Raw genomic sequence first — 25,368 nt, forward strand, 5'->3', positions numbered from 1 at the left:
GGAGGGTATGGGGGATCTCCCCCAGAAAATTTTGAAAAATAAACTGCCAGAAATAATGTCTGACAGTATTCAGTCAGGCACCGATCCTCGAGATAAATAGATCTGACCAGGTACCGTCCGTTGCCTGATCACTAGTTTATCCGATCAGAGAACAAAATGTCAAAGGAACAGACTTACGAAACTCAACGAAGAAGCGAGTCCTTGTGGTGGGTATTGGGAACCTCCCTAAGAAAATTTTGAAAAATAGACTGTCGGAAATGCTGTCTGACAGTATTCAGGCACCAATTAGAGATAAATAGAGCTTATCAGATGCAGTCTGTCGCGACCAAATACTTTTTTTTTTTCTAAAATTATTGGGGGTGGGGGCAACACAGGACAGAACAGATTTATGGGGGCCCCCCCCCCCCCCTTGGCGCAGCCACTGAACTCAACACATCCTTTAAATGTATATAGCTATCTTGTAAACTCAGCACATCCTCTAAATGCATGTTACTATCTGGCAGGGCTGCTGACAACCAGTATGCCTTTCATTTTGGATATTATTGACACAAAGATTTATCCACATTTCTCAACACTTTCAACGTGTATAAAATATCAAATAAATTTTATAAGCAAAACTGAATTCTCCATGTAACATTTTCTTCTCAACTACCCAGACTCAATTCATTATACTATATTATACAGGGACATAACTCTATGAATTGGGACTATTAAACCAGAAATAGGGAATCAAGTATTACCACTCATGTTGCAAGACATCACAATTTCGAGTAATTATATCAGTATTCAATTTTAAAAAAATAAATTCAGTCAGTTTATCCCCCACGTATTGTTAGTAAAATATAAAAAATAAATACGTGTAAACGTATTATAAAATGAGAAATCAAAGTAAGAATTCCCGTAAAATATTATTGTTTATATCGTGTCTGCTAGTTAATCAAGATTATTCGTAAAAAAACTGTGTGCGTCCGATTGAAAAAGAAATAGTAACACACGATAAAAAGCAGACAAAATTGTTTTCTAACGAAGAAATAAGAATTAAAATGAGTGGGACTTCACAATATTGGACTTTTTGATTAGCAGTGCTGCTAATCATCTGTGAAAAATTACCGACAGCCCTGATATCTGGTAAACTCAGCACATCCTCTAAATGTATTTAGCTAACTGGTAAACTCAGCACATCCTCTAAAAGTATTTAGCTATCTGGTAAACTCAGCACATCCTCTAAATGTATTTAGCTATCTGGTAAACTCAGCACATCCTCTAAAAGTATTTAGCTAACTGGTAAACTCAGCACATCCTCTAAAAGTATTTAGCTATCTGGTAAACTCAGCACATCCTCTAAAAGTATTTAGCTATCTGGTAAACTCAGCACATCCTCTAAAAGTATTTAGCTATCTGGTAAACTCAGCACATCCTCTAAATGTATTTAGCTATTTGGTAAACTCAACACATCTCCTAAATTTATTTAGCTATCTGGTAAACTCAGCACATCCTCTATATATATACTAATGTCCAAAAGAAAGTATACACTGTGCATTTTGTGCTGCATCAACCAAAGTCGTTTTTCCATGGTATACGGTATTTGGGTAGAATGTCAATTTGTTTCACATTTTTATTTTGCTTAGAAATGTTGAGTTTGGACGCAAGAGACAAACTTGCTTTATCAAATGTTTTTAATCTAAACAAAACTTAGTCATACTTTTAGTCTGTATACTTTCTTTTGGACATCAGTATATGTAGCTATCTGGTAAACTCATCAGCACATACTCTAAATGTATTTAGCTATCTGGTAAAATCAGCACATTCGCTGTATATGGCTAGTTGGTGAGTTTATATTAATTCATGCTCATTACAACTAGCTGATAAGTTCAGCTCATATCATATATAACTAGTTCAGGCCCTGTATGGCCAGCTAGCTAGATGGTACATTTCAGTTCAGGTTTTCAGTAACTACATGCTCTGTTTATTGCTATATTTCAGATGGGTTTTATATACAGTACATGTTCTCTGTTTGCTATATTTCAGATTGGTTTTGTGATGTTTTATGCTCGTTCTCCATGTGAAGGTGGACAGGAAGCTATAGCCGGCGCCCTCTCACTACTAAATTTAGTCATACCGTCTGTTGAAGGAATCTATTTTAAAGATCTGAAACAAACCCTGAAGAAAGAACAATGTGATGTAAGTATTAGGAGTGATTATAGCATGATTTAATTCATTACGTTTATATACAGGGGGGGATGGATGGCCGAATGGTTAGCACGTGCGTGCCGTATTATAAGGCTTGTCATTGAGTCAACTGGCGTGGTAGGCTGGTCAAACTAACGTTTGACATAGAACAAATTGCAACAAAAGGTTTTTTGGTTTCTATTGACTCATTATGATGTCCTAAGTAAGGAAAAGAAAGTTTACCAAAATCGGAGTCCAAATAAGGACGGGGGGGGGGGCAAATCCAAGATTGTGGCTGTCGATCAAAAATTTCAAATATCTCTAAAACTATTGGATTTAGACACCATAAATGTATTGCGGACAGATAGGAAGTCGGTATCAGCGAGTCCAAAAATTGCGACGTTTTGTCTCTATGACGTCATGACGTCGCTGCAATGTCACAAAGGCATATCAGACGTCGCATTTCTTCCAAAATTAGTCAGTTTACACCATCTTAACGGCAGAAATGAATGCTGATGCAGAAAAGAGTGCATGCCCACCATTATGTTGAGTTGATAAAGAAGAACAATGTGTTACAATTACGGAGAGGCGGGTGGGCTAAAAGTATAACTACTGCTGCATTGCCGATAGGTAATACTATCAGAGTAGCTGCAGGAAGACGGATTCATTTCAATTGTTGCAGAAATGAAATAAAATGAGGTTATACATCCTATTGTTCTGCTCCGATTTGGCTCCCTTAAGGTGCTATGAGGGAAAATTTGCCCTGCAATGGCGCAACAACCTACTCATATATCGAATTTCATCCGCCAAGAGGTCTTTTATTGGGTGGGGCTGATCAATTTTGACATTTGCCCCAAAAATCATCAGAAAGATTTATATTTTGACACCAGTTTCGTAGATGTACCCATTTGTTACAAAACCAACTTTCGCGGTAATGTGAACAGCACCCCCTGGTGGTGTCCACAAAAGCATTACTTTATAGTGGCGTTTTGTGGGTCCAAAAATATGTTCTTCAAATCAGTTCAAATAAACAGCTTCATTCTGGCCTTTATTTCATAGAAATTGACGGAAAACTAGAGCGGGTAGGATAAAATTGATATAATATCAGCGGCCATTATTGATGACGTCATTGTGGAATAACCTACCACGTGGTGAGTGTCCACCCAAGTTCAAAATACTTACTTCGGCACCCACTAAACATTTCTTCAAACAAATTCTCCCTACTCAAACTTTCCTACAGAACCATAGTCAGATGCTGGATTAGATACCCTGACGTTGACGATAGCATCAAATGGAACGAGAACGGGTCAGGACTCCATATCACTAAGGCCTGGGCAGGTGACTTTTTAAGTGTAGCTTTTAGGAACACTACCATGGGACGCTTTTGCATAACAGCCAAAATTGTTTTTATACGCCCACATTGAAATGTGGTCGTATATTGTCGTCGCCCCCGTCCGTCCGTCCGTCGGTCGTCCGTCAGTCCGGCGTCCACAATTGCTTGTGGACGCTCTAGAGGCCAAAGTTAATATCCGATTGACCTTAAATTTATACACAATGTTTAAGGTCTTGAGACGAAGAAGCCTATTGATTTTCAGCGATTTCCGATAATTACTGCCAGAGTTATGGCCCTTGATCACTTAAAAAAATCTTGTGGTCGCCCTAGAAGCCAAAGTTAATATCCGATTGACCTTAGATTTATACACAGTGTTTAAGGTCATGAGACAAAGAAGCCTATTGATTTTCAGTGATTTCCGATAATTACTGCCAGAGTTATGGCCCTTGATCACTTTGAAAAAATCTTGTGGACGCTCTAGAGGCTAAAGTTAATATTCGATTGACTTTAAATTTATACACAGTGTTTAAGGTCATGAGACAAAGAAGCCTATTGGTTTTCAGAATACAAAACGTTAGCATGGGGCAGAACTTTATAAAAACCAAACAAATTCTAATGGTTTTCTGATAATTACTTCATGAGTTGTTGCCCTTAATCAGATTTTAGTGTATTATAAATGTTTCATTACCGAAAAAAGTAAGAATATGCGACAACTCTTGTTGACTGCCCAGACGATTTAGCTGCTGTGGGCGTATGTTTCGTTGCCTGGCAACCTATCTTTTGTTTTTTTGTAACACATCTCGAGTACACCTGTGTCAAAATATGAATCCTTATGATGATTTTGGGGATTAACCTACTTCTGAGTGGCCCAAATATGAAAATTGGTCAGCCCCGCCCATTCAACCTTTAATGCACTTCTCCAGTAAAAGAACCCTTTGCAGTTGGAATTCGATATAAGAGTGCTTTTGTGCCACTGCAGGGCAAAATTCCCCTCATAGCATACTGATGGAGCCCAGTTAGAGCAGAACAGTAGGACGTATGTATCACCCCATTTCATTTCATTTCTTTTTATTGACGTAGGCTATTTTTGTCAACAATTAAAATGAATCTGTGTTCCTACGGCTACTGTAATAGTATCACCTTTCGACAATGCAGCCATATTTATATACTTTTAGCTTCCTTCTAAATTATTGTAACACATTGTTCTTGTGCCCATAATGGGCAAATCCTCTTCTCTGAATCAGAATTCGTTTCTAGTGCTAACATGCATAAATGGACTAATTTTGAAAGAAATGCGACATCTGATATGCTGTTGTGACATCACAGTAACGTCATGACGTTGTAGAGACATAACGTCACCATTTTTTAACTCAATGGTACCGACTTCCTATCTGTCCGCATAGGGATTATGTTCATCGAGACAAAATGCTTAAAAAATTACAATAACCCAAACGACTGTCACTGGTTGGTGCATGTTATGTTTATGTTAGCCCTAGGATGAACTAAAGGCCTAAGAAGTTTTACTTGTATGAAATGAAATATTTAAATATTTTCTTCACTATCATCCAGCCCTACCTACTGATATCAGCTAATGTAGCCAATGCTAAAAAGATACTCGTCCATGGTCCGGATCTATCCAGTATCCCATCACAGTTACCAATACACGAAGATACTCAATTCTCACAGATACTTACAGAAGCTTTGGAATTCTTTAATATACCTGAAGATCAACAGAATGAATACTTTCTCGTTGATACTAAAACAAGTAGGTAGAACTTTTCTAGTAGATGTACTAAAATCTGGATCAAGAGTGGCCAGTGTTTGTTGTTTTAAGTTGTCTTATATCAGTGATTCTCAACCAGTGTGCTGCGAAATTTTGAATGGCACGCTAAGAAAATGCGAAAACCATGTGATCCAAATTGTGTTTTCACTGGTGTCTACTGATAAGCTATGTTTTTCTTTATTTAGTCATTCTATATGTCTATGGCTAGTCTATGTCTACAGTTGTATGCCGTCTGACTTACCATGTTTTTATTTTTCATGTGTTCCATGGTGTGCCGATGACAAGAAAATGTTGAGAACAACTGTCTTATGTGTTAAAAAAGGAAATTAAGAATTGACTTTACTCAACAAATTTAATTTGATTGAATATGTTTTTAAGTTGAACATTACACTAAGCTGCTAAATCAAAAACAAAACACTGGTTGAGAATCTCAACAAATATAATTTGATTGAATATGTTTTTAAGTTGAACATTACACTCTGCTGCTAAATCTAGAACAAAACACTGGTCGAGAATCTCAACAAATTTAATTTGATTGAATATGTTTTTAAGTTGAACATTACACTCTGTTGCTAAATCTAGAGCAAAACACTGGTCGAGACTTCTGGCTAGTGTGGAAAGTGTACCTAGTGTTTTGGATGGGATAAAAAAACAGAGCACCCAACATGTCAACCTAGGCTGACATGCGCGTATCATATACAGTTTGATTTTGATGAAGTGTAGATTAAAGCACCACTATCTGGGCAACATTCTCCTCTTCACATTGTGGGGGTCACGGTGGCTAAGTGGGTGAGACGCTAGCTCGCTAGCCTGGAGGTCGGGTGTTCGATCCCTGCATTGGCTGAGAAAGTTTATCTAGATTTTCCAGCGTGGTTTCCCCTTGTCAGTGATGCAGGACGGAGGGCCTGACAAGGACAGCTGTCTAGTCATTCGGATGAAACGAAAAACCGAAGTCTGTGTACACATTGACGTGCACGTAAAAGATTCCCTTGACAGTTGGAATTCGATAAAAGAGTAGGCTATAGTGCCGCTGTCCAGGCAAAATTTCCCTCATAGCACACTGTATGGCGTATGCCCGTCTTCATTAGCCCAGTTTGGAGCAAAACAGTAGGACGTTAAACCCTAGCAGTTTAATGTTGCGGTTAATGTCAACAATGACCGGTTAAGGGTTAAGTCCACGATCTGGTAGGTGCAGATATGTTCGGATAAGTTTCGATACGATCATCATGATTGGTACGATTGACCTCAATATATGATAAGACATGATAGGATCACCGCGATTACTCAACGATTTCAATCGTAGCGTGAATCGTGATAGTGGGAACCTAACATCAGCGTGCTCAGTCGAAGATTTGCTTTGATTTCACTCTTCAGATGTTTGAGAAATGGAAAATGATAGCTTGATATGCTGAGATTTTAACAAAAATAATACCATTTTCTCTTTCAGATCAAATTCAGAATCTTAATTCGTATGTGAGAGATTTCTACTTTTTCCGACGGAACTTTTACCCACAGTTGAGTCTGACTCACATGAACCCTGACACAGCTGACATGGCTTTACAGAAACGAGTAAGTTACTCTCCAACAAAATGATTATATAAACTATAATAACCGTTTTATACTTTCCGACAGGGTCTGACAAGAACAGCTGTCTAATCGTTCGGATGGGACAAAAAAAAAAGATCCCTGCATCCCTGCCGAGAAAGTTCATCAAGGTTTTCAGACGTGGTTTCCCCTTGTCAGTGGTGCAGAACGGAGGGTCTGACAAGGACAGCTGTCTAGTCATTTGGATGTGACGAAAAACCGAGGTCCCGTGTACACATTGACGTGCTCGTAAAAGATCCCTTGACAGTTGGAATTCGATATAAGAGTAGGCCGTAGTGCCGCTGTCCGGGTAAAATTTCCCTCATAGCACACTGTATGTCATATGCCCGTCTTCATTAGCCCAGTCGGAGCAGAACAGTAGGACGTTAAACCCCATATTATTTCAATTCATAATAACTGTTTTATATCCATGAATATAAACGAACGCTGTATTTATATTATAATATATGTCTTTAGTGATATTATATAAAAATTAGATTAATTGAAATGGGGTTTAACATCCTACTGTTCTGCTCCGACTGAGCCATACAGCGTGCTATGAGGGAAATTATTGCCCAATCAGCGACGCTACGATATACTCTTATATAGAATTTTAACTTCCAAGGGTTATTTTACGTGCTCGACAATGTATACAAAGGACCTCGGTTATTCGTCCCATCACCACTGACAAGGAGGAACCAGGTCGGAAAATCCAGATAAAGTTTCTCAGCCAACAACGGGAGGATCGGGATCGAACACGGGACCTCCAGGTTAGCGACCTAACATCTTACTGACTATATCACTGTGGCTCGTATTATATAAATACTTTTGTAGTTGACATAATGAAATGGGGTTAACATCATGCCTGTTGCAGGTCTTTCTTTGACTTCAAATGTTATATGAACTATTATTTAAACATTTATTCACATGACAAGCCTATAATCAACTCTCTAGGACAACGGATGACTGAGATTTCGATGGATTAAACATTTGCTAAATTTAAAAATTTAATGATAAAGTGGACAATTGTGGTGAAGTCTCCGTTGTCAAGTAACATTGCTACGATAATAAAGGATCTACGCTATATCTTCAAACAGTCAAAAATTTTGAATATATTAATTTTTCATTATCAATTTTGTATGTATTACAGCAAGAATGGCCAGCTCTTTATCTAATTTTAACATAATGTATCTTTAACTTCAATTATTTTTTTTCAACAGGTATTTACTTTGAAGTTTGTTGAGATTGGTAAAACATTATTTACTAATACAGTTCTCTCGAGTACACCAGTACATCAGGTAAATATTAGGCTTCCGTGCACAGCTGCATACTAATGTAACTCATTACTATTCGAGTATACAAAGGTCATGACGGAGGGCCTGACAAGGACAGCTGTCTAGTCATTCGGATGAAACGGAAAACTGAGGTCCTGTGTACACATTGACGTGCACGTAAAAGATCCCTTGACAGTTGGAATGTGATATAAGAGTAGGCCGTAGTGGCACTGTCCGGGCAAAATTTTCCTTATAGCACACTTTATGGCGTATGCCCGTCTTTATTAGCCCAGTTCGGAGCAAAACAGTAGGACAATAAACCCCATTTCATTTCATTTCACAAAGGTCATGAATATTCATATCCAGTACTGCAGTTGTTAAATCATGCCATGCACAGCAGCATAGAATTGTAACTCATTTCTATTCAAATATACAAAGGTCATGAATATTCATATTAACATCCAGTAGTTCAGTTGTCATATCATTCAGACAGACATCTGATTAAAACACAGATCCTATTTCGTTTCGTTTTTTATAGTTTGAAAATTTTGTTTTACTTGTCTTTACTACTCTAGGATCTAAAAGAGTTGTTATATTACCAGCATTTTGGTTGAAGTGAGGGATTAGCGTATATTGTTGTCGCCCCCCCCCGTCCGTCGTTCCATCCATCCGGCGTCCACAATTGCTTGTGGATGCTCTAGAGGTCAAAGTTAATATCCGATTGACTTTAAATATATACACAGTGTTTAAGGTCATGAGACGAAGAAGCCTATTGATTTTCAGCGATTTCTGATAATTACTGCCAGAGTTATGGCCCTTGATCACTTCAAGAAATCTTGTGGACACTCTAGAGGTCAAAGTTAATATCTGATCGACTCTAAATTTATACACAGTGTTTACGGTCATGAGACGAAGAAGCCTATTGATTTTCAGCGATTTCCAATAATTACTGCCAGAGTTATGGCCCTTGATCGCTTCAAAAAATCTTGTGGACGCTCTAGAGGTTAAAGTTAATATACGATTGCCTTTAAATTTATACACAGTGTTTAAGAGTCGAAGAAGCCTATAGATTTTCAGCGATTTCCGATAATTACTGCCAGAGTTTTGGCCCTTGATCACTTCAAAAAATCTTGTGGACGCTCTGGAGGCTAAAGTGAATATCGGATTGACTTTAAATTTATACACAGTGTTTAAGGTCATGAGACGAAGAAGCCTATTAATTTTCAGCGATTTCTGATAATTACTGATGGCCCTTGATCACTTCAAAAAATCTTGTGGACGCTCTAAAGATCAAAGTTAATATCCTATTGACTTTAAATTTATACACAGTGTTTGAGGTCATGAGACGAAGAATCCTATTGACTTTCAGCGATTTACGATCACTGCCAAAGTTATGACCCTTGATCACTTTGAAAAATCTTGTGACGCTCTAGAGGCTAAAGTTATCATCTGATTGACTTCCGATTGATACACAGAGTTTAAGGTCTTGAGATGAACAAGTATATTGATTTTTAATGAATTTTTATAACTTGAACAGCTAAATCCATGATATTAAAAGTTTTGTATGCTAAACGTTAGCATGGGGCAGAACTTTATAAAAACCAAACAAATTCTAATGGTTTTCTGATAATTACTTCATGAGTTGTTACTCTTAATCAGATTTTAGTGTATTATAAATGTTTCATTTACCAAAAAAAGTAAAAATATGTGACAACACTTGTTGACTGCCCGGACGATTAAGCTGCTCTGAGCGAAAGTTTCATGGCTGGCAACCTATCTTTTCTTATGAATGTTTCTGTTTCTTAGAATAAATAAACACATGATATAGTTATATCCCTCTCTCTGTTTATATTTTAGCTCCAGAACCATGTATCGTTTCTGTATGATGAATTTATAAAACTTCCCTCATTTCCTCGTAAAGCTTTAGATGCAGAGTTTGATTTATATCCTGGTGAATGGGGCAAGGTAGGTAACTCTAGACAAAAGATGTGGGCTATGTGTGTGAGATAGGTGGCTTTAACCCTTTGGCTACTGGTCTCTTGCTTACTATGCCCGTTTCAGTTTTAGTCTATTCTGTTAATAGAATGAGATGTGGTGATTATGCTAATGTTCATAGGGCACAAATTTAGGCTATTCAAATAGAATGAGTCCTGATGACCCGTGTGATGACCAGGCCTCCATGTAATGTCCTTTTTTCGCTATCAATTCTTCTAGACTATTTTAATAATAGAATGGCATCAGTTAACCAGGCCTCGAGTTCACAAAGCATTCTCAAACTGAGAATTTACTCAACTTTCAATCACTGTTTATCAGAAATATCTTTGATCCAGAAACACAAAACTTTTTACATAGATTCTTATTGATGTATTTGATACATTAAAACAACAAAATTTTAAAAAGGGCTATATTTTAGTTTAAAATTAGGTGAACTATTTTGAGTAAATTCTTAACTTAAGTCTGAGAATGCTTTGTGAACTTTGGGCCATGTCCCATAGAATATTTATGCAGTATGTAATGTTATGGTGCCTGGCGCCCCAAGTAATGAAAAGCTTAAATGTCCTCATTCATGCTGAAGTGTTAGCAAAGATGCAGCAACATGCAGACTAATTGTTAACCAGTCCCATGGAATGTTTATTCAGTACGTGATGACCCAGTGACTGGCGCCCCACGTAATGAAAAGCTTAATATCTGCATTGAGGCTGATGTGTTACCATAGATGCAGGGACTGACATGCAGACTAATTGTGTGTATTACAGAAGTAGATTTATGAAATGGAAGCAAGCCTGGAAATAAGGCACCTGTCACAGATAATGTCAGGCACAGATTCAGGCTTTGTCAGGCACAAAACCTATGGTCCCTGTCATTTTGTCTGCCTCTGATTTGTCTTTTTTATACGCCCGCATTTTCATGTGGACGTATATTGTTGTCGCCCCTGTCCGGATGTCCGTCCGTCCACAATTGTTTGTGAACAGTCTACAGGTCACAATTTTTATCCGATTTCAATGAAACTCGAAATATAGGTTTATCAGGGTAAGAATTCGGTTCCTTTCGATATTGGCATGTATCGGACTGTAACTTCATGGATTATGGCCCCTGATTGTACGAAAAATCACGTTTTTAGCTTGTGAATACTGTAGAGGTCACAATTTTTATCCGATTTGGTTTAAACTTGAAATGTATGCTTATAACTCACAGATCTTGGTTCCTTTCGATATTCGCGCATATCAGACAGTAAATTCCTGAATTATGGCCCCTGATTGTACGAAAAATCGCATTTTTAGCTTGTGGACCCTATAGAGGTCATAATTTTTATCTGATTTAAAAACCATATTATTATATCACCGTTACACCCTAAGGACGACTGAGTTCAAATTTTGTGAAAATCAGCCCAAAATTGACAGACAAAATGGCCGCCGTTCGTTCTCAAATAGCGTAAAAATACGGTATATCAAGGTTGTGGATCCTATGGAGGTCAAAATTTTTATCCAATTTTGTTGAAACTTGAAATGTAAGTTTATAACACAAAGATCTCAGTTCCTTTCGATATTTGCGCATATCGAATTGTAATTTCCTGAATTATGGCCCTTGATCGTAGGAAAAATCACTTTCTTTTTAACTTGTTCTCTATCGATCTCTCGAAAATGTGGACGTATCCTGCCTGGCAGCCGCTGGTTATTGAAATTATTGATACATGTCCGACACTAAGTTGAAAATGTCAGGTACTATTTCATTAATGCCTGTCATTTTGTCCAGCACTGATCTTTTTTTATTGATATTATTAATACATGTCCGGCACTAAGTTAAAAATGTCGGGTACTATTCATTAGTGTCTGGCATTTTGTCAGTTACATCTAAAACCATTATTTCCAGGCCTGAATAGAAGAAACTATTCTCAGATTTTAATAATATTTATTGTTGATTATTTCAGGAATTATTTGGAATGGATTCTTTACATAAATATTCTTGGGCCAAGGTATGCTTATTTATAATTCTTAGAGGGGGGGGGGCATTATTTATATGATAGAACATATTCTTGGGCCAAGGTACACTTATTAATAATTCTGGGGTTGTTTTTTTTCATTATTTATATGATAGAACAGGTCTGTAGACACACGATAGATGCATTTACAAACTATTTTAAAATATTTGCACGCGATATACCCACCATTGAATTCTTTGACGACTGCTCTCCTTAAAGCCACCATTGCTGATTATCAAGGAAAAATAGGGCCTAAAGGATATTTAAGGAAGGTGTTGTGTGCAATCTTTACGGTCTACGAATATATTTGTTTGATGTTTTCAAGAAAAAAAAATAAATTCAAACCTGCTTCTAACTATTATTTCTTATTCCTAATTATCTTCATTACTATTTCTTCTTCCAGTTAATGACGACCATGTTTAAATCCATGCCTAATACATTCAACTGGTCAAATGATTTACCGTTATTTCTAAATGTGATTAATGGTACTGTTATATTATTATGTGAAGATACGGCTGTATTACGATTCTGTCTGGCATCTTTCATAAACACATGTACACATTTTAAACACATATTTGCTACAAATGGGTAAGTCTTTAATTTCATCTCTATTTTTATATCCCCCCATCTTTCTGTTCATCACACTGTGATCATCTACAATGCATTTGATAATTTTGAATTTATATATGTCATTTACATTAGTAAGATAAAGAATCCTAGAGTTATTGTCCTTGATCAATTTGTATTTTTGTACACTCTTAACGACACAAGTTATCATGGGATCTACTTGAAAGTTATATGCATTGTTCATACTGCTGAAATGACAAATTCTTATGATTCTGAACAGAGTTGTTGCCCTTGGTTATGTCATAGGATACAGAAATACCAGTGATATAGAATGAAGAATTTACCTATTCGAAGCAATTCTAACATGTCTCTAAGATAGACAAGTACCAAGGAAAACTGAGCATTCAAAACATATTTTAACTATGGCTGTCAAGTTGTAGCACAGGCTAGCTAATAGGAACTGGTTTACATGTCATACTAGTGCGAAATGGGAAAACTATCAATTGATGATTGTGGCTTCAGTCAGCAATACTTGTCTGCTTTGCAGTTCTATCTGTTTCTACGTATACCTGATTGTAGACGATATAAACTAGCAGTTTTTACTCTATAGGTTTGTAATGTCACAGAATGCCACAAGACATAAATATTTTATTTTCATATTATAGGTTTTTGTACATCATGCCGACTCTACTGCGTGTCTATTCCAACAATCAACCAAATCCTGTATTGAAGAAAGCCATACATTTTGTATGTCGTCAGTTTTATATTCTACATCGAAAACCATTCATGCTTCAGATGTTTGGATCGGTAGCGCCATTACTGGATATGACTTGTGGAGCAGGTGGTCTACTAGACTGTAATAAGGTTAGTTTTTACTGAGTCTAAAACTCAAAATATTAAGAACCTTTATATTTGTTGAAAATTGAGTCCAAAACTCAATATATTAAGAACATTTGTACTTGTTGAAAATTTCCAACTGAGTAATTGCTTCATTCATGTTTAGAACTGAATACAGTGACAATCTGTTTTTCAAAACACTATAAATTTGGGCAGTCCGACTTTCCAACCTTTTATCATCATTACTTCGGAAATCAGTTTCCAAACCTGGGTAGTACAAATTGGTAACCAAATAGTAGGTGCAGGAGGACCGCACTACACACAAAACAAAACCAACAAAACAAACCAGCAGATAAGAAAAACTACACAGGCAATGCAAGAAAAAAAAAACAACAAGTAGCAAATAAGTGAATACATCCAGGGGCCAGCTGTAAGCGTGCAGTGTGCTGTACAGTCTCGGACCTGTAATGATACCGGCTTCACTCAAAATAAAAAAAATGTGATTTACAAGAAAGATAAACATTAAGTTTATATAATAAAATTGACTTGATCCTAGAGTAGATGTATTTTCTTTCAATTATCGATAACATAAACCTTATATTCTGCTACATGATATATGTCTGAGAAATGAAATGAAATGGGGTTTAACATCCTACTGTTCTGCTCCGAGTTGGGCTAATGAAGACGGGCATACGCTATGAGGGAAATTTTGCTCGGACAGTGGCACTATGGCCTACTCTTATATCAAATTCCAACTGTCAAGGGATCTTTTATGTGCACGCCGATGTGTACACGGTATGTCGGTTTTTCGTACCATCGAAATGACTAGACAGCTGTCCTTGTCAGGCCCAGTCTTGCAACCTTGACAAGGGGGAATCACGCTGGAAAATCTCGATAAACTTTCTCAACTCATGCAGACTAGTGAGCCAGCATCTCACCCACTTAGCCACCGTGACCACTTAAACGTCTTACAGCTTTGTTAGTAAAGTATGAGCTAATTACATTCGTTTTGATTGTCTGACATAATTTTCTATGTATTTTATAGGTTCAACCGAATGCTCTGTTTAATTTATTGATGGCTTTAGAGCAGACGTGTGTAGATAATCTGGGTGTATTAAATCTGGTAGAAGTGGAGAAACCACTCAGAGCTCTGGTAAAATATCAAATAATTTTTTATTCATAACTTTATTGTATTAACCCCTTCAACTCCCCTTTATACAAATTTTACATACATTATGCAAGAGCTAAATCTGTCTATTGCAGTTCCTTCTTTAGCCCTGAAATGTTATCTAATTTATTAATTAGACATTAATTAACTTATCCAGACCACAATCAACTCTCGATGCCATTGTTAGCCTGCGATCTTTAGTGGATTTGAATACATTTTGTGATGGATATTTAAACGTAAAATTGGATAATCGAAACTTTGCTATCATACCAAAGTCAGTAATGGTGATTGAGATAGCCTAAAATTGAATCGTTAATATCTTAGTTCAGAGTGAAGAAATTTGACCGAAAATTCCAGTATTTTCTGTTATCATTATCTGTTTTGTAACTAAATAGCGAGAACTGTCAGCTATTTATCTAAGCTTACCTAATGCCCCTTTAAGCTTGTTTGATGGGTTTTTCTTAAACACTTTGACTCCCCTATATACAAATTCAAGCATGTCTGTAGATTTAAGTGCAAAATGTACCATGTATATGATTTAGGTTTTTTGTTATGAGAATGATCCCGATGACTTGCTTTATAATGTAATATAAATTATGATTTAGGTTTTTTGTTATGAGAATGATCCCGATGACTTGCTTTATAATGTAATATAAATTATGATTTAGGTTTTTTGTTATGAGAATGATCCCGATGACTTGCTTTATAATGTAATATAAATTATGATTTAGGTTTTTTGTTATGAGAATGATCCCGATGACTTGCTTTATAATGTAATATAAATTATGATTTAGGTTTTTTGTTATGAGAATGATCCCGATGACTTGCTTTATAATGTAATATAAATTATGATTTAGGTTTTTTGTTATGAGAATGATCCCGATGACTTGCTTTATAATGTAATATAAATTATGATTTAGGTTTTTTGTTATGAGAATGATCCCGATGACTTGCTTTATAATGTAATATTAATTATGATTTAGGATTTTTGTTATGAGAATGATCCTGATGACTTTGATTTGATGGATGTTATCAACATGTGTGTGACTGTTGTTGTTTATGGACCAGATTCTTATAGAAGTGGACAAATGTTGGTATGTATTCTTTTTGGTTTCTAATTTCTCTATCAGAGGGAGGGGGGTGGATGGCCGAATGTTTAGCACATGCATGTTGTATCATAAGGTCTGTCATTGAGTCAACTGGCGTTGTTTCAATTCCCCGGTTATACGTGACAAGGAGTAGGGTCACCTGTCAAACCTCGTGGGTTTTCTCCTGGTCCTCCATTTCCTGCCACTGCTAAAGACCCCAATGCGCAATTATTAAAATAAAATTGAACCCTATGTTAGTCCCAAAATAACATATGTTAGTCTTAAAATGACCTACTTTGTGTCGAGTGGACGTGAAACCCCATTTCTACCCACGGACGAATGTCACAATTCACTGTCAGTATTCTAAGAAACAAAGTAATGATATCTCTGTCACTGTATATTGGGGATCACGTGGCTAAGTGGGTAAGACGCTAGCTCGCTAGCCTGGAGGTCGGGTGTTCGATCCCTGCATTGGCCGAGAAAGTTCATCCAGATTTTCCGGCGTGGTTCTCCCTTGTCAGTGATGCAGGACGGAGGGGCTGACAAGGAAAGCTGTCTAGTCGTTCGGATGGGAAGAAAAACCAAGGTCCCGTGAACACATTGGCGTGCACGTAAAAGATCCCTTGGCAGTTGGAATTCGATATAAGAGTAGGCCGTAGTGCCGCTGTCCGGGCAAAATTTCCCTCATAGCACACTGTATGGCGTATGCCCGTCTTCATTAGCCCAGGTTAGGAGCAGAACAGTAGGACGTTAAACTCCATTTCATTTCATTTCATTTCATTTGTCACTGTATAGAGAGCCCAAGGAGGAGTTCTGTGTATTGTAAATGTTAATATTATGTTTGTTGTGTTTCAGACTGTATTGGAAGTTATAATACCACGTTATTTACAACACTTGAAGAAAGAGACTGCAGCTAGAGATAACCCTACTGCTGCTAGAGCTGAGATAGACTCGATCAACAGGATTGCTGTTTCTCTTAAAGCTTTACTTAGTTGCTGTGAATATTTTACCAGGTAAGTGGTGAAAACAAAGAGAGAAATGAGGTTTGATGTCCACTGAACACAAACTAGGTCATTTCGGGACTAACATATACAATTTTATTTAAATAATTTACATGTGCATAAGGATTTTTAACAGTGCGTGGAAACTGAAGGACCTAGAGAAAACCCACAATGTTAGGCAAGTGGCCTTACTCCTTGTTAAGCTTTGGATTGAAACCATGCTACTTGACTTAATGACACACCTTATGATCTAAAGTGCACATGTTAGACCACTCAACCACCCAATACCCCATCCTCGATATCCCCAGTGGTCTCATTCCGGTCCACTCCACTAATCCCTAGGTTCATTCATGGACGAGACATTTATTCAAATTATCTGCCCTTGTTGATTGTGCTATCTTTATCGACCAATCATAAAAATCGTACATAAAAACTGACATGAAATATAAAAACATCTTTCTCATTAAACAGATGATGATGAGTTAGTTGTATTTTACGTCCGCTTCCACCGAGGTGATATCGCAGACAATTTAAACAGATATTTAGGACATCTTTTTATGTGCCATGTCCCTTCTTTTATATTAAATTTCTTGCAAACTTTTGCTTATGAAGCGAACACGCCACCATATTGTTGAGAACGTAAACAACTAAGACTGGTTTGTAAATTGTTTTTTAATTGGTTTATAGAATCAAGCTATTATAAAGGGCAGATAATTTGAATATGTGAATACCCTGTGGATGAACCCAGGATATAGTGGAGTAGAACGGAATGAGACCACTGAGGATACTGAGGATGTCAATCCCCCAAGTACAATAAAACTATATGTTAATTCCAGAACTACCCACTATTGTCTTGGAAAGGAAAGTTTTTTGTTCATATCACGATGTTTCAGGTTTTAACTACATCTGCCACAGGTTATATGTAATATTTTTATGCAGTGTAGAATGTTCAATATCTCTATAATTATTTTTATTATTTCAGACCAATGAGTATCCCCCAGCGCCAGATGGAATCGGTCAACTCCAATATAAAACCCATGCAGAATCATAGTGTACATTCTTTAACACTGGATGATAGAGAAGATTCTCATGCTAGGTAATCTTACTGGGATGTTCTATTTTCAATTTGCCGCACCTTCTCTATTTTCAATTTGCCGCACCTTCCTGACAGTTGCTATAGCAACCATATTGAGTTGGAGTTCCTAGGTGACATTTGGCTTGCCAGACTGATATATCAGGACAATATTATTCGACAGTGATTGCATACTCTAAAATGTTTTGTTCTAATGCAGTTTGCTAGCTGGCAGTACACTATTGTAAATTGATTGTAAAGCATTTAATATTATACTCCCATGTTGAATCATGTGACGTGAAAGTTTATGCAAGCGACTGGTAAATCGGGCGCAGGATTCAGCTAGTGTGTCAACTCATTCGGTCGAATGACTTCTGCTGCAATTCGGCGCCAATTGATTCGGCCAAATGATTTGGCTAATCTGTCCACCGATTACTCTATTCTCGTTTTTCAGAAGAAATTGTTGAAAGTTTGTCTTTAAATATGATTGCTCTTTAGAATCCAGTACTTTGATTTATTCATGTAAAATTCTTGCTACTACATTTCAGATTGAAATCATAAATTCTCGGTTGTGGTTTTTAAATAATATTTCAGTTTCCTCTCCCCAAGTCGACATATGGAAGAAGGCAGACGGAAGACCTTTGTACCCGACCCTGAAGATCTGGAACTACGTAACGAGTTCCGTAAACCCAGAGATTCACTGTTGTCAATAGCTGTTGAGTTCTATTCAAGTTGCACAGCTCGTATGAAAGAATTACGCAAAGTTTTAGCAGATCCCTCTTTTAGATCACCAGAACTACTTGATCATAAAGCTCATAATGTAAGTTATAATTCCAATTGTTTATTTTATGAGATTTAAAGCAGCTGATAGTCATTGATTGCAAAATATAAAAATGGCTTGATTCATGCTAAAATCTAAGGTAATCAGTGGCATGATGTTCTGGGTTCATGTCCTGAGGGAGCCACGGTGGCTGGTTTTCGATCCCTGCATTGGCCGAGAAAGTTCATCTGGATTTTCCGACGTGGTTTCCCCTTGTCAGTGGTGCAGAACAGAGGGCCTGACAAGGACAGCTGTCTAGTCCTTCGGATGAGACGAAAAACCGAGGTCCCGTGTATACATTGGAATGCACGTAAAAGATCCCTTGGCAGTTGGAATTCGATATAAGAGTAGGCAATAGTGCCGCTGCCCGGGCAAAATTTCCCTCATAGCACACTGTATGGCGTATGCCCGTCTTCATTAGCCCAGTATAGGAGCAGAACAGTAGGACGTTAAACCCCATTTCATTTCATTTCATTTCATGTCCTGAGAACAAACTTCAGGAATTTTAAAGCCCAGGTTCTCACTTGCCGGAGGTGGCGTATGCAGGACTGTCATGTCCTCCGTCCCCTCGCCACTCCAGAAAATCACTTGCCGGAGGTGGCGTATGCAGGACTGTCATGTCCTCCGTCCCCTCGCCACTCCAGAAAATCACTTGCCGGAGGTGGCGTATGCAGGACTGTCATGTCCTCCGTCCCCTCGCCACTCCAGAAAATCACTTGCCGGAGGTGGCGTATGCAGGACTGTCATGCCCTCCGTCCCCTCGCCACTCCAGAAAATCACTTGCCGGAGGTGGCGTATGCAGGACTGTCATGCCCTCCGTCCCCTCGCCACTCCAGAAAATCACTTGCCGGAGGTGGCGTATGCAGGACTGTCATGCCCTCCTTCCCCTCGCCACTCCAGAAAATCCTGAGAAACGCTCTCGACCAACATCATGATTGAACCTGGGACCTCCAGGTTAGCGAGCCAGCATCTCACTCGCTAAGTCGTCTCAGTTCCATTATATCTTGGCCTACCTGAATCTTTGCCTAGTCCTTTAAATGGTATGAAAAATAACCCTGAAGTCCACCTGTGTACAAAGCGGCGAGCTCATAAAAGATCCCCTTGGCAGTTGAAATTGGATGAAGAGTAGGCTGAAATGAGTGCTGCCTGGGAAAAAATGAGCCAGTGCCATACCCACTGAACCACACTGCTAGTATAAGGTGACAGATGGACATATAGTTTACACCATTTCATATTGTATTCTATGCAGATTTCAGTGTTATTTATGGTTAGTTTCTTAGAGTTGTGACTCATTATTAAAACATGTCCCTCACATTGTACATGTAAGCATTGAAATGACATTTACCTTGTAGAATGTAGATGATCGTAGTATAGTTATGTATTTTATAGGGAAACAATTTGATGATTTCATAAACTTCTTGTTTCTGTTACAGAGATTAGCTGAAATTGCTCATACCCTGTTAAAATTATCACCGTATGATAGTGTTACTATGGCTTGTACAGGACTACAGAGGTCAGATTTTATCTATACTCTTTTCAAACTTTATTTCATGCTTTATTAGGGGGGTTGGATGGCTGATTGGTTAACCCATGCAATGTCATTGAGTCAACTGTCATGGTTTCGATTCCCTGGGGGAAGTTGGATGGCCGAATGGTTAGCACGTGCGTGCTGTATCATAAGGTCTGTCATTGAGTCAACTGTCATGGTTTGATTCCCTGGTTGTACGTGACAAGGAGTAGGGTCGTCTGTCCAACCTCATGCATTTTCTCCAGGTCCTCCGGTTTCCTCCCACTGCTAAAGACCCCTACGTACAAGCAAATTATTGAAATAAAATTAAACCATATGTTAGTCCCGAAATGACCTAGTTTGTGTCGAGTGGACGTTAAACCCCATTTCTCTCTTTCTATTTCATCCTGTCTATTGCCAAACGTTTTTCTAGCTTTAAATGTTATATAAATTATTATTTTCGACATTTATTAACATGCAAGCCCATAATCAACTCTTTAGGTTATCAGATGGCTTAGATGTTAAGTGGATTAGAAATACCTGACATAACTTCATTAAACGCTAATAAGACGGAGCATGTCAATAAAAGGACTGACAACCAAGACTTAATTAATAATTATATTTTTAAATTAACACAAGCATAGAATTTTGAAAGAGTTGAGGAAAATTGTTCTTTGAATGTCTTGATGAAATTGATTATAAATGTTTTTAACTGTTCTATTATATCTTTAGATATATGACAGAGATGTTACCAGCCACTGATTGGTCACAAGAAACAATACGGCCCGCTCTTAATCTCATATTACGACGTCTGGATCGACTTTTTACGAAACTCTCCAAGAAAACTGGATTACGAGTGAGTTATATTCATATGTACTATTTTATTTAAAGCGATGTTTCATTGAGGGTTCTCTCAACGTTATTAACGAAACGTTGCTTTAATTGGATTAGCAACTGTTATTGTTTTTATTACGTATATTAATTGCCAATGTGATTACAACACTATCCTATTTCGTTTCGTTTTTTATAGTTCAAAATTTCGTTTTACTTGCCTTCACTACACTAGGATCTGGCGGATGTGAGGGATTAGCCAATGAATCTGTGATTTTGGATTACATTTCCAGTTACATATATTTCTAGTGATTGTATTATAATACTTTGATATCAATCTCAATATATGCAAATAATTGGACTCAAAAGTTATAGAAATATAAGCGCTATTACTGTTTATGTGGGAGGCACTTGCGGGGAAAATAAAAGTTATCGAAATAAGCGCAATTACCATTTATGTACGGGAGACACTTGCGGGAAAATACCGCCCTGACGTCACGTTTCCGGGGATTTCCATTCACACGATTGCAGCCATAGATAGAAAACGGGATTTATCGGTTTTGCAGATTGAAATTTGCTACTTTCGACTTAATGTAGCCTGCTTTTTATCTGATATTATCAAGATTATAAATATTTTATATATTATCATTCAAATTTTTTACGATTTTCATCAGTTTTAACTGGCTATTATTCACAGATTTGAGTTGTAAAATTTGTATGACTGATTCTTATTTATTATGATATGACTGAAAACACATTTTGGAGTACCGTATTAAAGTCTCTTGGGTAGCATTTTATGTAAATTTTCACAAAATATTTAAAAAAAAAAAGTTTCTGTCATTTAAATTATTAGCCTATGATTAATAAAAATGAAGTTATTGGATGAAAAAAAAAATCTCCTGGATTCTCCTTTTTTTTCATTGCTGGTCTCCTGTTTTTTCATACCTGGGGGTTGACACTTCTGATATGTATTTTTAATTTAACATTTATGATATGTGTTCAACAGTTTACATTTTGATTTTGTTATTTTTTTTTTCAGAGACAGATGAATTGGGATGCAGCTTCAAGTATTTTGAAAGGTACGAAATAATAGCTAACTATTATATTGTTATTCATTTCTGTAGTATATCTCAATTATGGTTCAATTTGTTTCAATAATTGTTTCTGTTATGTAATGACCGATTCATATTTCTTTTTCAGGGGTTTATTCTACATTAAGAAAGTTTCCATATATAGCTCATTTACCACATCTAAAGGTAATAAATCAAATATAACACATTTACTCCAGGTAGCACATTTAGTGGTATATAAATAAAATATAGCTCATTTGCTCCAGGTGGCTCATTTACCACATCTCAAGGTAATAAATCAAATATACTCCATTTAAAGATGTTTTGGGGGGTCACGGTGGCTAAGTGGGTAAGGTGCTGGCTCGCTAGCCTGGAGGTCGGGTGTTTCATCCCTTCATTGGCCGAGAAAGTTCATCCAGATAGCCTGACAAGGACAGCTTTCTGGTCGTTGGATGGGATGAAAAACCAATGTATATAGCACACTGTATGGCGTATACCACATTTAGAGGTATATAAATAAAATATAGCTCATTTACCACATTTAAAGACATATAAATAATATATAACTCATTTACCACATTTGGAGGTATATAAATAAAATATAGCTCATTTACCACATTTAGAGGTGTATAAATAATAATAGCTCATTTACGTACATTAGAGACATAAAAATAATACAGTAATTTATCAAATTTAAGGGTAATAGATACATACAATATAGCTTGTATACCACATTTAAGGGTAACTAATACATACAATATATAGCACATTTGAGGATAATGAATATGTATAAATAATTTAACAATAATATAATGAGCGCCATGGAAACGCATCACTTTTTTTCTCAAATATTTTATTACTAGGTGGTTTTGTATGTATAATATTATGCAATACTATGAACTATTGTTTCACACAATGCTCCCAAACACAAAAAAATATCGGCCCGTGTGCACAAAAAAAAATTGCACAAGATGCACATGAAAAACCCAATATTCACGTGCAGCATTGTGTGTGCCCTTTAAAAGCATGTTTTCAACTTAATGTGCAGTACATGAACTGTGAAACTACAATCTGTCGTAATTTGTTGTTGGACGTGTGAAGGAATCGAGCTAGAGATGCCGAGACTTACTGAAAATCAACGGAATGAAGCCATGGGAATGTCCCGGACTGGCATGTCTACATGTGCTATTGCCAGACACTTCAATTGTCATCAGTCCACTATTGTAAGGTTGGTGGAACGTGTTCGAGTTACTTGATCAACACGTGACCGTCAACGTCCTGGTCCACAACGCATTACAACCCAGGCTCAAGACCGCTACATCCGGGTCACTCATCTGCGTGAGAGATTCCGCCCAGCGAATCGAAAAGGTGCAGCAATCGTCGAAAGACAAGGACCAGTAAGTACCAACACCGTAAGACGTCGTCTAAGAGAAGTAGGACTACGTGCACAACGACTTTATGTTGGAGCTATCCTCAGGAATCATCACCGTCAGGGGCGTTTGATATGGGCTCAAGGACACCAGACATGGAGAAGAGTAGACTGGCAAAGTGTGCTCTTCAGTGATGAGAGTAGCTTTCATCTTTATCACGCTGATGGCCGTCAACGTGTGTGGAGACGTCTTCGGGAACATCTTGCAGACTGATGCGTCTTCGAAACGAATCGATGGGGTGGGGGAAGTGTAATGGTGTGGGGAGGCTTCACATTTCATCACCGGACCGCCCTACACATTTGCAGGGGTCGTGTTAATGCTGTAGCCTACCGTGATGATGTCTTGCAACCAATTGTTGTTCCGCGGTTTCGAGCGCACCCACAACTTCAGCACTTCCAACAGGATAATGCACGTCCGCATATCGCCCGTTTTAGTATGGACTACCTGGCTGCTAACAACATCAATGTCTTGGACTGGCCAGCCATGTCTCCCGACATGGCACTGATAGAACATGCCTGGGATGAAATTGGACGCCGTCTGTATCGGAGACCACAGATGCACACCATTGCTGCTTTAGAAGCTGCTCTTTGTCCAAGAATGGAACAATTTGCCCCAGGCCTTCTTTCAAACATTGGTTAATTCCATGCGACGTCGCTGCACAGCGTGCGTAAGAGCCCGTGGATGACACACGCGCTACTGACATCTGTGTCGTACTTTTGGTTTTGACCCCTCTGACTTTGTACCGTTGATTACAGATTAAACATCCATAAGTGTACAAATGTGTTGTTATTGAATGTGTTTCCATTTGAATATTGTTCACAATAAGAAGCAAATTAAATAAGATATGTTTACAGGATCATTTTGTTAGACGAAAAACTAAGTGATGCGTTTTCCATGGCGCTCAGTATATATATATAGAGGTAGTAAATACATATATATGTCTTTGACCACAATTACAGGCAGTTAACATCATAGCAAATTTAAACACATTAGATATGTTTTAATTCAAAAAAAAAAAAAGACTCTTACTAATGAAAAAATGAATGATAGATGAAATAATTATAGAAATTGAAAATTTCTACTATTTTGGTATTTCAGACATTAGTCAATGTTTTGATAAACATTCTACTATCAGGATCACCAGGTGGTCCATTAATACCTGAAGGCGCCACAACCATCAGTTCCAGTCGGTCTGAGTCCAGTTCAGTAGTAGAAGTGCCACCTATATTTTGTTCAGCAGTTGTTAAACTTGTTGCCATGCAGATGCAGTTGTTAGGGGTAGGATGTAGCATGTTTTTAGAGCAAAGACTGTTTCGTATCTTTTCAAATATATCTAATATAATATAATGTTTCGTATTTAACAAGAGATTATTGTTGCAATTGTCCTTGGATTGCCCTTTTTATATACTCACATTTCCTGAGGAAGTTAATTGTCCTCACACCTCTACGTCCGTCAGTAACTAATTCTTTTAACGCTACTGCCCATCACATAAAAGACCATGAGGGACCCTATATATATACAAATTGTAAAAATTCAGACATGACGATCTATTTTATGCCAGGTTATTACTCCTGACCCTGAATTTTTTAAATTTAAACTCCAAACTTCCTTTGACTGGTGGGGGGTTGGATGGCCGAATGGTTAGCACGTGCGTGCTGTATCATAATGTCTGTCATTGAGTCAACTGGCGTGGGTTCGAATCCCCGGTTGTACGTGACAATGAGTAGGGTCGCCTGTCTAACCTCATGGGTTTTCTCCGGGTCCTCCGGTTTCCTCCCACTGCTAAAGACCCCTACACGCAAGCGAATTATTGAAATAAAATTGAACCATGTATTAGTCCCGAAATGACCTAGT

General features: G+C 37.6%; 1 protein-coding gene across 1 annotated transcript in view; it reads left to right on the forward strand.

Moving 5' to 3' along the window:
* The window catches only part of LOC126812444 (protein unc-80 homolog), a 96,332-nt gene that overhangs the window by 54,004 nt on the left and 16,960 nt on the right, over positions 1–25,368 (forward strand). The window contains exons 30-47 of the mRNA XM_056103426.1: positions 2,029–2,181; positions 5,072–5,267; positions 6,733–6,854; positions 8,090–8,167; positions 10,001–10,108; positions 12,072–12,116; positions 12,526–12,710; positions 13,355–13,553; positions 14,572–14,679; positions 15,678–15,788; positions 16,638–16,795; positions 17,766–17,879; positions 18,450–18,675; positions 20,109–20,188; positions 20,915–21,038; positions 22,053–22,092; positions 22,214–22,269; positions 24,612–24,791. Coding sequence (XP_055959401.1) covers positions 2,029–2,181; positions 5,072–5,267; positions 6,733–6,854; positions 8,090–8,167; positions 10,001–10,108; positions 12,072–12,116; positions 12,526–12,710; positions 13,355–13,553; positions 14,572–14,679; positions 15,678–15,788; positions 16,638–16,795; positions 17,766–17,879; positions 18,450–18,675; positions 20,109–20,188; positions 20,915–21,038; positions 22,053–22,092; positions 22,214–22,269; positions 24,612–24,791 — 2,283 coding nt within the window. The remainder of the gene's footprint in view (positions 1–2,028; positions 2,182–5,071; positions 5,268–6,732; positions 6,855–8,089; positions 8,168–10,000; positions 10,109–12,071; positions 12,117–12,525; positions 12,711–13,354; positions 13,554–14,571; positions 14,680–15,677; positions 15,789–16,637; positions 16,796–17,765; positions 17,880–18,449; positions 18,676–20,108; positions 20,189–20,914; positions 21,039–22,052; positions 22,093–22,213; positions 22,270–24,611; positions 24,792–25,368) is intronic.

Source organism: Patella vulgata, chromosome 1 (assembly GCF_932274485.2).
Source record: "Patella vulgata chromosome 1, xgPatVulg1.2, whole genome shotgun sequence".
Taxonomy (NCBI): Eukaryota; Metazoa; Mollusca; class Gastropoda; family Patellidae; genus Patella; species Patella vulgata.